The sequence below is a fragment of the Amphiura filiformis genome, chromosome 4 (genome assembly GCF_039555335.1).
Source record: "Amphiura filiformis chromosome 4, Afil_fr2py, whole genome shotgun sequence".
In the NCBI taxonomy this organism is placed as follows: Eukaryota; Metazoa; Echinodermata; class Ophiuroidea; order Amphilepidida; family Amphiuridae; genus Amphiura; species Amphiura filiformis.
The window spans coordinates 12,448,881-12,464,266 of record NC_092631.1 but is presented as its reverse complement, the minus strand read 5'-3'; the positions used below and the strand labels follow the sequence as shown (position 1 = coordinate 12,464,266).

At 45.3% G+C, this 15,386-nt stretch overlaps 1 protein-coding gene across 1 annotated transcript in view; it reads left to right on the top strand.

The window, feature by feature from the left end:
* LOC140149972 (uncharacterized) overlaps window positions 1-15,386 on the top strand; it is a 132,140-nt gene that overhangs the window by 35,406 nt on the left and 81,348 nt on the right. Inside the window, exon 6 of the mRNA XM_072171974.1 lies at window positions 13,082-13,322. Coding sequence (XP_072028075.1) covers window positions 13,147-13,322 — 176 coding nt within the window. The 5' untranslated portion in view covers window positions 13,082-13,146. The remainder of the gene's footprint in view (window positions 1-13,081; window positions 13,323-15,386) is intronic.

Genomic DNA, 15,386 nt, shown 5'->3' with positions numbered 1-15,386 from the left:
CTAATGGGTGTCCCAAAAAAAGGTTACATGTAGATTTTTGAAAATAATGTATGTTATTGTTAACAAATATAAATATCATTTTCATGACATAATCTGTGTACCTTGTACTAGTACCACTGTACTGTGAATGTCAAGTTCACAAACTACGTACTTTGTCCGCATTCCACGCACTCCTGAGCAAGCTCTTTATGTGACATAATGTAACACGAGGTTCATTATACCACCGTCACAGCCACCGTGCATTTTGCGGGGCACTTGAGTAGGCCGGCCATATCATGGTAGATGCAGTGTTTCACTCTGATAAACAAATAATCAGTTAAGTTTTATTTTAAGAGTTTGGTCAAAAATGTAAAAACAAACAGCAGCGATTTCAAGTCAACAAAATCCAAACAAGGCCTAAATGCAAAAGATTGTTATTCATTTCACTATGTTTAATGACAAGAGATCCAGCGTGCAGAACTGCTTTCACCAAAAACATGTTCTTCTTTAATGACCATCTTCCTTCACTTGTTATTTTGAGTGTACAACAATTAATATTTTAATATTTTTCTTTTGTGCAATAAGTTAAACAATGACAAATAAGAGAAACATAAAAAATCTGAAAACTTTCGTTGCGCAATATTTTGATGGTTAGTCACTCTTGACACCACTGTCATCTTGCGCTCACAAGTTAAGTTGCTTTTAAGATATGGAATTGAAACTTAGCAAACAGTAACAAGAAGGATGAATAAATGATATCTGAAAAAATGACATTGTTTTGTTGTACAATCACAAAATGCGGTCCATTTTCTACATGGAACCTTTTTAGGAGACACCTTGTATATAAAGAGACTGTTGATGACCGCTTTCATCTGATACAAACAGGCCATGTTAGTACTTGGTCTCAAAGTTGTAAGCATGCCTATTCCATTTGTTTTATCCTCCATTATGCAAAAAAAAAAAAATTCAAATGCACATATAGATCGATCATAAAGAAATCCATCCATGTTTTATTCATCTAAGTATAAAGTTTGGCTATGTGCCCGATAACTTTCTGTGACTCAAACTTTAATGAAGTATTAGTGATATGATAACGGTTAACACATCATAATATCAAATAACACATAATCTCCCAATTAATTCATTTATCAAAATTGAACACAAATTGGTAACACAATTTCTCAATCATCCAATATTCTGTGTATAGAATATAGTTGGTATGATTATGTTGAAATTAGAAATTAACAAAATTTGCAATATAGATCCGTAATATTATGCCACTATTTTTCCTCAATCCATACAATGTCAGAAATCCATAGACTCAGTACACCGGTCGATCTTACCGTTTCCGATGTTGATTAAGATACTTCTTGCATCGATCCCGAGATGCGGAAAAACCAATAGTCATTTTGTCCCACATAAATGAATAAATAACAAAACCCCGATCCCCGGTGGACTCACCCAAAAGGTGACGTCACACCATATGATAAATCCCTTATCCTCCTTGGTCTCCGACTGACACACAGACGTGCCTATCGATTGTTCATAGCACTGTGTATCAATTTCTCGACCAAAGGCGAGATATCGGTTGTAGTTTCACACCTTAGGTAAAACCAAACCGGTATTGTTCGGCTGAGGATAGTTTTGACGGCATTTTCTGGCGAAAAAGTGACAAAAACGATCCAAAACTTAGCTACATATCGTGCCTCCGTTTGTATCACGGGACACACGAGCAATTCAAAATGGCCGCTCGTTGGCGCCATTCATTTTGTTTCCCACGTAAAACAACCATTGCAGCCTGTAAGTTACAATAGATGTTTGTACATACACATTGTATTTCATGTACGGTAGGTTATTGTTGCTATGTTAGGGTGATTACTCTATCGTTATGTCTTCATTACCGTCCAATAAAGACGAGTTAATCAGATATTCATACGGTGGGGATTGGTAGGGACCCGTCTGACATTTTAGTAATAAAGTTAGCCAGTCCTTACTTTACCACTAACGTTAGCGACCAGCCTCCGTGCTCAGGTTTGCTTACTGGGCTTGAGTCGCGTGTTGGGGGGGGGGGCCCCCCCCCCCCCTTCTCCTCGCTCGCCTCGGCCCTGTCGGGCTTGCCCTTCCCTGGTGACGGAGCGGGACCCTCACCCGCTCTGTTTCACCCACAGGGAGTGCTCACGATCTTCTAGATGTCTTTCTTTGGCTTAGGACTCTCCGAGTTCCAGCTTGACGATTGGGATAGGCTCCGTCATCGCCATAAGACGAAGAAGAAATCTACCAAGGGCACTGGTAAGGTCGTCACGGTGGATTCTGCTGTGACAGCCCCTATGGGTCATGGCAGGTCTGCTTAAGGGGCTCCGGTCCCGGACAAGCAGGCGGTTCCTTCGGGACTGCTAAGCTGGCGTCCAAAGGCTCAGCAGCCAGCGAAAGCACTGACTATACGTCGGAGCAAAGTAGCAGGCAGCAGAGCGGTAACCACCAGCGAAAACCCTAGCGGGTTTTGTAGCAGGAGGATACCAGTCCTCTAGCGAAAATCCTCACGGGTTTTTAGCAGGAGGACACCTGTCTGTTGCAGGCATATCTACGGGCTCAAACAGCCACAGTAGTAGCCAGCGACGGGCAGCATGCAAGGGTACCCCGGGCTTGCCTGGGTTGAACCCTAGCATGCATGGGTTCAGCAGAGACGATACCGCGGCTAACAGCAGAGCGGTAACCACCAGCGAAAACCCTAGCGGGTTTTGCAGCAGGAGGATACCAGTCGACACGGTAGATTCTGCTGTGACAGCCCCTATGGGTCATGGCAGGTCTGCTTAAGGGGCTCCGGTCCCCGGACAAGCAGGCGGTTCCTTCGGGGACGGCTAGAAGCGTCCAAAGGCTCAGCAGCCAGCGAAAGCACTGACTATACGTCGGAGCAAAGTAGCAGGCAGCAGAGCGGTAACCACCAGCGAAAACCCTAGCGGGTTTTGTAGCAGGAGGATACCAGTCCTCTAGCGAAAATCCTCACGGGTTTTTAGCAGGAGGACACCCGTCTGTTGCAGGCATATCTACGGGCTCAAACAGCCACAGTAGTAGCCAGCGAATGGCAGCATGCAAGGGTACCCCGGGCTTGCCTGGGTTGAACCCTAGCATGCATGGGTTCAGCAGAGACGATACCGCGGCTAACGCTGGGGGGGTAGTCTTAGCAGAACCAACTGGGGTTGTCACACGGCAGCGTTCCATGGCGGGACCGCCGAGTGATACCCTGGGCCCTAGAATAGCTGCTGGCTGTCCACAGGGACTGGCTGGCGATTATTCAGGGGTTGGGCTCGCAGTCTCTCACGGGACAGCGACCCAGGTGCATTCGTGGCAGCTACAAAGGCGAGCTACGGCTTGACTTCAGTGGTAGCCGCTATGCACCCGCCCATAGCTGCCGTGAGTGGTCCGCCACACACAGCGACCTTGGGCGAAGCTCTAGAGGGTACAGTAAGTAGCTTGAACAGCCTAGCTGATCAATAACCCACTTATGTCCTCGAGAGCCAGCGGAGCGTGGGTGATCCATTACCGTCAATGGGTCAATTACCCTCTCTTGATCGATCACTGTCAAATCAACAGGGCATAGCTCCATTAATTGACGCTGCCTATTCAGGTGGCGAGGTGATTGATCGGGGGTATGCACGCTCAGCTACCCGTGGTACTAGGCAAGCTCCCTCTAGCCAAGGGACAGCCGGTATAGCGGGTACCCATACACACGGCTTGATCCCTTGCGGGGAACGCAGTGAGACATGGGTACAGTGGTACACAGCCGGGAGCCCTCACGGGCACCTACGCTGGAACCACGCATACAGCGGTACACAACCGGGAACCCTCACGGGTACCCATGCTAGTACCAGCGCCGGTACCACGCCAGCACACAGCTTGATCCCCAAACAGGGAGCGCAGTGTGGCGAGGGTACAGCGGTCCACAGTTGGGAACCCTCACGGGTACCCACGCTGATACCGCACCGGTACCGCAGCACCGCCTTAGTCGCCACAGTCTCTGTGGCAACAAGGGGAGGCGGTGCTGGTACTGCAGTACCATGGGGTTACCCTGGTGGCGGATCCTTTCAGGGTCAGCTGCCGGCTGGGTATGCCCGTGGTACCCGCCGCAGGGTGTTTCTTCCACGGCCTAGCACGCGTGGCAAGTGTCGCCAGCGATGGCCACGCAGTACCAACATCAGCTGTTGACCAGGCCAGCCGGCATGGGGCTAACCCAGATCTTGATCAGGGTAGGCCCCGTGCTGCTAGCGCTAGGACGACTGCTGCGAGAGCATGCGGACCCAGTGGTGCCATGGCGGATACCTCAGGGTCTTGCGGAGTACTCCCTCTTCTGCTGGCAGGTAGTCGGCGAGCCACACAGTGGTTATGCCTTCTTACCCGCTTTCAGATGCCCGTCCTCAGTTACCGTCATCATCGGAGCATGATCACGGATACTGTGGGCGAGGGAAAGGAGTCGGAAGCTGAGTCCGTAGTGACATCACTACAATCTCCTTCCCCGCTGCCCCGCGAGGGAGCAACAGCACTGATCTTCCTCCGGACACCCCTAAGGGGAGTCCATGGAGGAGGACCAGGGATCCTTTCAGTAGGATGCTCAGCTGCTGCTTCCTCACAGGGGACGCCTGCACTCTCATTCCGGCAAACCTCACGGGTAGATATCGTGGGGCTGTCGAGCTCAGTAGAGCTATGACGCCGGCGTGCTTGCACGCTTCTCTGCGATGTAACGCGGGAGGACCACGGGACCTACCTGAGGGGATCCGAGAGGGACCCAGATGTCGTCAAGCGTATCACGCTCAGACAACATCTGAGCTCTTCCATGAGGTGAGCCTATTAGCGGTGCTAACAGCTAGCCTCAACGAGAGCTCCATGGGCCTAGCCCATAGGGTGTCCACTCAGCGCCGGGGAGGGGCCTGCCACTCCAATCGCTCAACGCGATGGAAAGGCAGGGTCCGTTTTCTCTTTGGATGCTTCTGCGCTACGGTGGAGGACCGTGCAAAGAAGCTACCAACGGGAGCACTCTGAAGAGGTCGGAAACTGCCCTTACCATGGGTAGGAGCTCCGACTTCAGCAGGCCGTGCACCACCAACAGTACCCGAGCCCACTACCTCTGCAGCACCCATTTCTGGGAGGCGCAAGGGTAGCACAGGAACAGCTGGCAAGCCCCAGGAGAAGAGCAAGCGCTCTTCCAAGGGAAGCTAGGCAGAGCATTCCTGGGGGCTCAGCGGTTTTTCCACAGGGGATCTCCTAGTGGACGACCGCTTATGGCTTTCACCCAGAGGTGGGAAACCATCTCTTTGAGCGCCTGGGTATGGTCAGTGGTGAGTGGGGGTTACAGACTGGCAACCCAGTCTCCCCACATTCGTCTGCACATTTCAGAGGTCCACAGTAGTGCCGTCAGACGGCCCCAGCGTCGGGCACTACTGACAGGGATCACACAGCTTCTCACGAAGCGGGCGATTGTCCCGGTCTACCCCCCGTTCTACGGGTGATCTTGGAGCCATTGGCTCCAAGGAAGACTGGCGACGGGAGCCCCATCCGGAACCGCAGGCTGTTGAACACGTTCTTCAGGCCCAAGAGGTTCAGAATGGGGACTCTCGCCTCGGTGCTAGCCTGCCCCATCAGGGGCATGGGAACAACATCGCTAGATCTCTCGGACGCCTATCTGCATATGCCAATCGCTCTCAAGATCGGAGGCATCTGCGCTTCTAGGTACAGGATCAAAATTACCAGTTTTGATACCGCCATCCGCCTGTCCATCTCTCCCAGGGTGTTTAACACTCTTGGTCAGGGCGGTGGCAGCGTACCTGAAGCACAGGGGTGTCAACATCAGTTGCTACCTGGACGTTTGGCTCATATCTGGACGCACTCCACTGAAGACTACGGGTCTCATGGGGTTGATAGTCCGTAGGGTGCGGGACCCTGGATTTTTGATCAGCTCAAAAAGTCCAGCGTGGTCCCGACGCAGACACCACTATTTGTAGGGGCCCAGATCACCCTCACGGAGGGGTTCGGCGGTGCTCTCACCCGAGCGGTGACGAACATGGTGCGGTGTGCCTGACTCTTGGCGAGTCTCGGGCAAAACCCGCTGTGGCATGGATGAAGGTGGTAGGCCTAATGGCCAGTATGGTAGACCTCGTACTGTACTGCCGTTTCTACGTTAGGCTTACCCAACTACACCTTCTAGCCTGCTTGCAGGCCCAGTCGTCACCAATATCCCTCGCGGTTCCGTTGTCGGAGATCGCGCGAGAGAACTCTGGTGGTGGACCCATCAGCCCAATTTGACCCAGGGTGTCAGGTTTCCTGCACCCCGGTATGTCACGTAGTGAGCGACCATAGCGTCAAAACGGGGCTGGGGGTCCACATCCACGGAGACTCCGTCTCGGGCCTATGGGGCCATAGAGACAGAGTTTCACATCAACCTCCTCGCTTACGAGGAGGTGATCGTGGAATCACATACCGTTGTCCTGACGGATAACACAACCGTGGTAGCCTACCCCAACAGACAAGGGGACTCCGGGCCACCACGATTGAGCCTGCATGCACGACACCTGATAGGGTGGTGCAAGTTCAGGCAGATTACGATGAGAGCGATACACATCGCGGGCGTCACCAGCATCCTCGCGCACAATCTGTCACGAGGAAGGGTGTCGGGACCAGCAGAATGGTCCTTGCTCCGAGGTCGCTCAGGCGATCTTCAAGGGATGTACCACCCTCGAAAGATCTGTTCGCATCTCATCGCAATCATCTACTTGCCGGTGTACTGCTCAAGGGCCGCGGACCACCCAGCATTCCCCGTGGGCGCTCTGTCCATAGACTGGGGAGGGATGACAGCTTATGCAGTCCCTCCGATCTCACTACTCATGAGGGTGGTGGCCAAGATCGGGTGGGAAGACTGCATTGTTATTCTGCTAGCGGCAAGGCCGCTGGCACTCCCCGAGGTACCAGATCTACTCCGGATGCCCGGAGCGGAGGTACCTGGTCTATCACTAGAGCACCTGCAGTTAGCTGCATGGCCCTTACCAGGGAACACGCAGCGGAGGGATACTTTTCATCAGAAGCTGTTTTTCTCATCGCCGGGGCTAGACGGAAGTCTACCCTCCGTCACGTATAGCCAGAGTCTGGCTCCATACTACGCTTGGTGCAATGAGACAAATAGCTCTCCCGCTAGAACCTCTGTACTGCTAGTTCGGAGTTTCTGACAGAAAAGTTCCAAGCAAGACTTCAGCGGGCCACTGGGGCCAGCTATAAGTCAGCTGTCCTCTCCATTCACCGAGGTTTGAGGCGGTCGACTATCATAGCCGATGGTTACCTTATTAGTCTACGCCTCGACGGTATGTTCAGCAGTGTCTACCAAAAGGAAAGTGATCCTCCTAAGGGATCCCAACACAGTCTTAGATTACTTTAGGGTCACCCTTTTGACCTTCCGTCCAAAAGCGACGCTTAAATACGTAACTCTCAAGATGGCTTTCCGGTTTGGCGTTGGCTTCGGGACGGCGGTGCTGAGTTGCACACGGTCTCGAGGTTAGCTTCCGTGTTCACAAACACTGGAGCGACACTGTTTCGGGCGCTCTGTTCTCGTGACTCTGAACGGGCGGTGCATACCGACATTCGCCCCTCTCCAATCCCCAGGGTTGGGCAAGGTTGGCTGAAGCCAAAGATAGGCTGGGGTGTCCGATAAGGCGCTGCAGCACTATTTCTTCGAACACAAGCCTTGCGAGGGACTCACGACCGCATTCATCACCCTTACAGAGCCTTTCGGTCCAGCCGCTGTCGCAATGGCTGGTCCAGGTGTTGGTGGGGTCCGGGATCGCGAAGGTTTCGCGTCCCACGACCCACTCGACACGAGCTATCTCATCATCTTGGGTATACCGTTCGGTTGTCCCTTGAGGAGATCTAGCAGGCGGTGTCCCGGAAGCCACCTTCGCCCTTCTCTACGATACTTCCGTTTACGTTAGTAATCAGAGACGGGGCGGGAGGTTTACCGGGACATTGTTCGGGCGATCATAATACGGTGGTGTACGGGTACCAGGTTTTCAGACTATACAGAATACTCAGCATGGTAAGAACCAGTGTCGCTATTCTTAACCACCAAACTTATTAAGTAAGGAGGTTTATGTCTGTGATCGCGTGGTCTTTTTGTTTCCCGACCGTTGGGGAAAATATTTTCTGACCTCGCGAAAACCATCGTTACCGCTCCCGATCCCTGATCAGATGCTGACCACTCTTGTACCTCCATCCGTCGGTTACTTGCTAGATCGATCTTTCAGATGTTGATGCAAGAAGTATCTTAATCAACATCGGAAGCGGTAAGATCGACCGGTGTACTGAGTCTAGTCCCAAACAGAAATGTTTGGTAGACTCATAACCGTGCGATCTTACCTTTCGATGTTGATTATCCCGGACCCGCCACCCCTACAAGTTTGGTCCGAGTAGGGGATCCCAAGTCGGATAAGGGGCGATCATATGGTGTGACGTCACCTTTTGGGTGAGTCCACCGGGGATCGGGGTTTTTGTTATTTATTCATTTATGTGGGACAAAATGACTATTGGTTTTCCGCATCTCGGGATCGATGCAAGAAGTATCTTAATCAACATCGGAAAGGTAAGATCGCACCGGTTATGAGTCTACCAAACATTTCTGTTTGGGACTATTTTTAATCGAATGCCTAGAAGACGACATGCTGCAAAGAGGAAATTTATAGAAATACAAGCTAATACTTTTATCATAATGCATGAAAAGGAGAGAGTAAGCTGTGAAAACCCATTATATAATTGCACGATTAAAAGCTAACAGAAATACTCAGGTGCATTAGTGTTTATCAAACTTTTTGTAACCCGAGAACTTGTATGTTTGAGGCTGAATGGAAATTGCAAATATACAAAAGCAAGTTTTTTTTTATTTTAAAAGGGAAGGGAAGAGCACATTTGAATTTGACACTGTTATCGCTTACAATGCATACACATCGCATTCACGGTTCTGTTGGGTGTACGGAAATAAATGCTTCTTCGCAATATGCCAAGATTCTACCTGGGTAAAGTTTGATCCCCGGGATTTAATCAGCATTTGAGGCATCTGAACAAACATAACAATGCAAGAAAGAAAATAGGAAAGCGGGGATTTTTTTGGGTGAGAAACTGTTGCGTATATTGCTTAGCTTGGCTTAATTTGACAAGTTGAGTCTTGTAGTAAAAACAGTATTTAGTCATGTTATAGTTGAACATATTGGACCATATATTCCTTTTTCCATGTGTGTGTTCTGCAATATACATGTAATGAATAACAATTACACAAAAGTGTCAACAAACATGTACTTCAAACCAGTTTCAAAATAAAACAAAAAGGAAAAGTGAACTCTAGCGTCATTGTCTCCTACAAGAATAACAACAAGCTATATGTACCATTGATGGCCGTATTTCTTCCAAAACCAGGAAATTTTCCCCCCAAAAAGCTCGAAATGTAGGGGGAAAAAGATTTTTCTTTACATTTCTAAAATTGGATGATGACATTTCATCCTAAAAAGAGCAAAAGCATTTCATTTAGGGAGAGGGTGATACTCCCTGACCTATTCCTCGGACTAGCTCCCATAAATGTTCAATACCATGCTCGCAGGCTGGGAAATAAGAAGCGCCTGACTTGGGGCTGCTTTGTAAATAAATAGCCCCTGATCCACTGGGTTTTACAGGGAACAGGGAACCAGGGGCTATTTTCAATGAACCAGGGGCTATTCAATGGATGGGAAAATTTGTTGTGTACATTTTGATACCTCACTCAATCAGGCTGGGAAATAAGAAGCGCCTGACCTGGGGCTACTTAATAAAAAAATAGCCCCTGGTTCATGGGATTTTACAGGGAACCAGGGGTTATTTTCAATGAACCAGGGGTAAATGGCCCCTGGCCCCCACTTATTTTCCAGCTTGCACGCTCGGCGGTCTGGCCAAGGGCCAGTTCAATTTTTAGGACATTTAGAAATGGCCCACTTTCACTGCTTGAATTCAAAGCACTTGAAAAGGTGACATAAACTCTGGTCAGACGAGCAGGGCTCAGTGTCCGGGTTTGAGCCTGAGTCCGTAATGTAAGCTGTATGCTGGCTTATAGGCTATATGGAAAGAAAAGACACAAGAATTGAAGATAAAGAACAAGGAAAACAAGACCAGTCCGCAGTCCCAACAAATCATGTGCAACAATTTACTGTTTGCCGTTATTTAGGTCAAGAGAGATGAAATTCTTAATCCAATTTCAACTGCCGCATAGGCTTGTATATAATAGAACCATACATATCATCTAGTATGAACGTCATATCTGTTAAACCATTCTCTCTATGAACACCTCTTTTCTATCTATAGTTTTATAATCAGATTCCTTTCCGTCTTTTTGTGGCGCCCTCTACGGAGGCGCGCCACAATATAGGCATGACTTTGTGAAAAGCTTCTAATTTCACTCTTGCTAGATTGACTTCGCAATTGTTTTGCTAAAATTATGCCCAGCTCAGAAATAAAACCACAATTTGCTTGGATTTTATTTTATTATTGTTTTCTGATATGCACGGGATAAAATGGTGGCGTATATTCTTTGTTTAAAATACAAAATTAGGATTTATAAAAACACCAAATAAATCCTGACCTTTGTATGCGTTCAACCAGTTTACCGTGTGCCTTAGAACCCGATAGACGGTGACATTTGACCATACACTAGGATCCACAACATGCTCATCTATCATGGGAACAGTTCTTAAACCCTAATACATTTGTACATTCATCCTTTGAAAATTTGGATACACAAACTCATGCTCTGCAACTTGAGGTCAAATTTTGCACTATGATTATGTAATTGAGGTTATTGGACTGTGCCATTGGGATGAGACTCTTGTGGTCCATAGTGATAAGATCAATTAACGAGGCCTCTTAAACTGATGGCTTTTGTTTGCTAATTATACCATAAAATCTATATAGCGGTTATTGCCAAAGTTGCAATATGGTGGCACAATTGGGCTGCAAACTGTATGCAAACAACACGGCATATTAATTATACATGTTCTACATTGTTGTATTTTAAAACACTGAAGACCAAAATTGACTAGCTACTACCTCCATGATTGGATTAAGTAAATAACTAAATCCTGTTATCTACCCAGCAATGTTTGCTTATCTTAATAATTGTAACAAACTGTAGTGTACTATATGGTATAAGACAGAAAAGGCAAACAGACAGAAATGTAGAGGTTTAAATTAGAGAGTTGACAGGAAGTTGTAAGAGTTAAATTGTTATGGATATGATTGGTGTAAGCGCGAAAATGTTGAATGTCAGATCAAAGTCATCCGAGGTGAATTAAGTAATGTCAATGTTAATTGTTACAGGTCATTTGAGGTGGACTAAGTTTATATTTGGATTGTCAGAACACCTTCCCCAATCAAACACATTTCTCTTGCATTTGATCATCTTCTACTCTTCCCTAGAAAAATCATTATAATACCAAATCTACACACCATGGAATTCACCATATCACGTCCAAGTTCACATTGGGCGCCACATTCCTTTTTTAAAGGAATTTTTATCTAGTTTAATCCATATCAGCCTTCAAAATAATTGAACACACCAAGACCCATTAGTTGTATGATGCCTTTGTGCCATTACTTTTCCCATATTTAAATGTTTGATTTTCTCTGAAAAAGCAACAAGTCCTCAGGCATGACCTAAATCTTTTAAACCTCATTTTGTTATAGTGCACATTTGTCATGGTCTAGTCATTCTGGGAACTGTTGAGCAGGACAACTTTGCCATTTTACCCCTGTTTGATTTTCTCTGAAAAAGCTATAAGTCCTTTTAACTTTATTTTTTTTTTTTCCATTTTGGTGCGCATTCATCATGGTCAAATCATTCTGGGAGTCTGTGAGGGGGAAGGCTTTGCAATTTTGCCCCCTAGGAAATTTTAGCTGGTATACTGCACCGATCAGTGAGTGCACATTTTGAAGCAATTATCTACACATGTGGCCCAGTTAGATCCAAGCCTCCCCTCAGCACCATTGCCCGGTCCACACAATTATGGATCAATTGGTATAATGATAGTATCATGAAGGTAATCGTTATTGTTCAAAGATTGTGTTATTGAGCTTTGATTTACAAAATATTGTCATACTGTGTAGATTGGTAGAAAATTAGATTAATTTATTGACTTTGAGTGTTCCAATGATCATGATGAATGTACTTTGTGTGCTATCTAATCAAATGAGGTCATAAGTAGCAAGTTGAAATTTAATCTAGATACATGTAGAAACTGGTAAACATATAATTACAATGCATTAATGGGTGATATTTTAATATATAGATCAGCATAAATCCCAGGTCTTTAAAAAACCTGTGATTTATAGAGTGGGTGATAAGTAAAGGTACTTGGTAGGCCTGCCAGAAATACGGAGCATAAATATGTGCATGTTTTGGAGGCTAAAACATGCACATCGATTTTCAAAAAATGTGCGATTTCGCGCCTAAAACACTATTTTTTTAATTACCAAAATGTTACAATTATTTTTGTATCCAATATGGCCAGATTTGTAACTTTTGTGTTCACTTCCTTATTTGTTAAAGATATTAAAATGTATTGGTTTTGTACACATTTCTATATCTTGAATATATTGTGATTTAAACATTTTTTTCATAGATTTTTTCTCAAATGTCAAAAAATGCATTTGGATCTAAAATATGAAAATTGCACCGCAAATAATGCAGTTGCAAATTTATAGCAACCCTGAGCAAAGGTGATTGAAAAAATCCCTCCTTTATTTTGGTTCATCTCAAGTTCGGTAGGACATACGTGTATATTTCGCTCGCCGCAGTATCAAATCGTGTGCGTAAAGTTAAATGTCCTGAGTGTACACGCATACAGGGTCGGTTTGTTGGCACGCTTGCAGCGAAACTGTGAAAGAGCATTGATGTCACTACCGCACTTGAGGTGAACCAAATTATAGGGGGAATCTATGCATTTCTGTACATTTTAAAAATTATACCCAGCTCCAAAATTGTGGTTCAGTAGATAGGTTGTGCATTACTATTAAAATAACTTTCAAATGGTTGATTTTATTCTCCCTTTTATAGTGCCATGAGGTCAATTAGCGCACAAGAAGAAATGCGCCCTCGTAGCCAGAGTGGAAGCAGTACCGATGGTAAACCAATCACATCCAGTCGCCGACAACCAACCACCTTGTGTCCATCATGCGCGTGCACGATGTGATAGCATGCCAGTAACAACCAGGCCAGCCAGGACCTCATTATCAAGGCTAGGTAGTCATGAAAGTGATGAAGGAACAATACCAAAAGAAGAAACAAGTCCTTCCAGGTATACCATACTTGTTTATAATCAAAATTTGCTCTACCCTGTTAAATTTTTAATTCATCGCAATTATGTGTAATGATGGTCCAAGAGCGGATTTTACATGGACTTGCCACATTGCATCTGTAAAGTGTGCTGAGGCTTGTGGATCAACGTCTAGGTATTGTGCCTGTGCATAGTGCATAGCGCACTAAATCACTTCGCTTTTTTTGCATCTATACTATTTTTCGTCTTGGCGAGTCGGGGGGAATCAACACGTTGAGGCAGCTGTTTCGTGCACGTATCTCAGAATATTGAAACACGTGCGTGTGGACCCAACTGATTTGAGGGAATGCTAGTGATTCAAAGCTGGGCCCAATGAAATTCACACTGACTGGCCAAGGTGAAAAATGGTATAACTGCTCCTGTATTATTGATTAGGCTACGTAAAATTTAAATTTTGTTTCACATCCCCACCATTTTAGAAAAGTTAGGAGGGACTGAGGTGTTTTTTATATATATTTTTTGTTGCTAAATTGACAAAATACAGCTGTATGGAAAACCTGTGAGTTTTTCTTGGAATTTGACCTAGATCCAAGTTTTCTCCTTGAAGCATCGCCAGACAATTTATCAACGCACACCGATATTTGATTGACAAGGCAGTGAAAAAAAGAAACTTGTTGATTGAGTGTCGGCTTGCTGATAGTGACTCCTCACCATCTCCTGTAGCAGCTCTCATGTTGGAATACTTGAATAAATTGGAATGCAATCCATCCTTATGGTTTATGCATTCCTATATTATACTTGATAATAATTGTTTTCTAATGATAAACTAGATATCTGGCTATGCATACGCTATTACCCACTCTGCACCATTTCTACTTCTGGTGATGAGGGAACATTTTTGTGCAGAAAAAAACAACCCCATTCAGAGCAAACATGCCTTTCTTGAGGTAGTTTTTGCCATGATGGTATGTACATATCAGTACTGTTGAGCTTGATTTGTAATCTGCACAATGTCTTTTGGTTGCGTTGTCTGAGGAGTTATATTTAGAGTTGTTTGTCAAAAGTCATCTTGTAGATTCCCTGGTGTGCCTGCCGCATTGCGTTATCAGCATATCTAATCAAGCAATATGTATACATTAGCTTTGCAGTGGAAATAGAGAGGCAAAACAGTTGAGAGATGTGTTGATAGCTTCCCTTTCAAGTTGTTTCAGTAATCAAAAAAATTTAGTATGTGTTAACTTCGCTGAATTGAGAAGGAACAGAAGTGAGAGATTTGTCGATAAAAGCTTCTTTTTGTAGTTAATTCAGTTATCATAATTTCAGTATGTATTATTGAACTTTGCAGTAGAGATAGAATCGACCTGAAACATGTGCCGATAGCTTCTCATTGAAGTTGTTTCAGTGATCAAAATTTAAGTATGTATACCTTCGCTGCACACATACAGAGAAAGAGAGAACATAAATGAGAGATGTATCGATAGGTTCTCTTGCTAGTTAACTCAGTTATCAAAGTTTCAGTATGTATTGCATCCATAGCTTTATAGAGGAGATAGAGAGGATAGAACTGAGAGATGTGTCGATAGCTTCTCTTTCTAGTTAATTCAGTAATCAAAATTTAAGTATGTATTTATGGAATTTTCAGCAGAGATAGAGAGAATGTAAGTGACAGATTTTTCTATCAAAGCTTCACTTTCTAGTTAATTCAATTACTAAAGTTTCAGTGTGTGTGCATTTGACTTGTCTTTCAAGTTAATTTAGTAATCAAAATGTAAGTATGTATTAATGAAATTTGCAGCAAAGATTTATAGACGAATCCCTTTTCATGCTTTCCTGCACCTCAATGGCAGCCATAGCTGGGTCCCCGTAGTGTACATATCCCACCCAAAATTAATAGCTCCTACAAGATGTTAGTTTCTTGCTGGTTAAATGCCTTGACATAAAACAAACCTTATGGGTAGACCTTTATTTTTGCCGCCTCAAGCTAAATGTCATAAATGTTTTATTTTTTGTTACTGGATCATGAAAATTGAAATCTTTTCAATTCACCTATGTTACTTGCTTTTGCTTTTATCAATTCAATTGCTT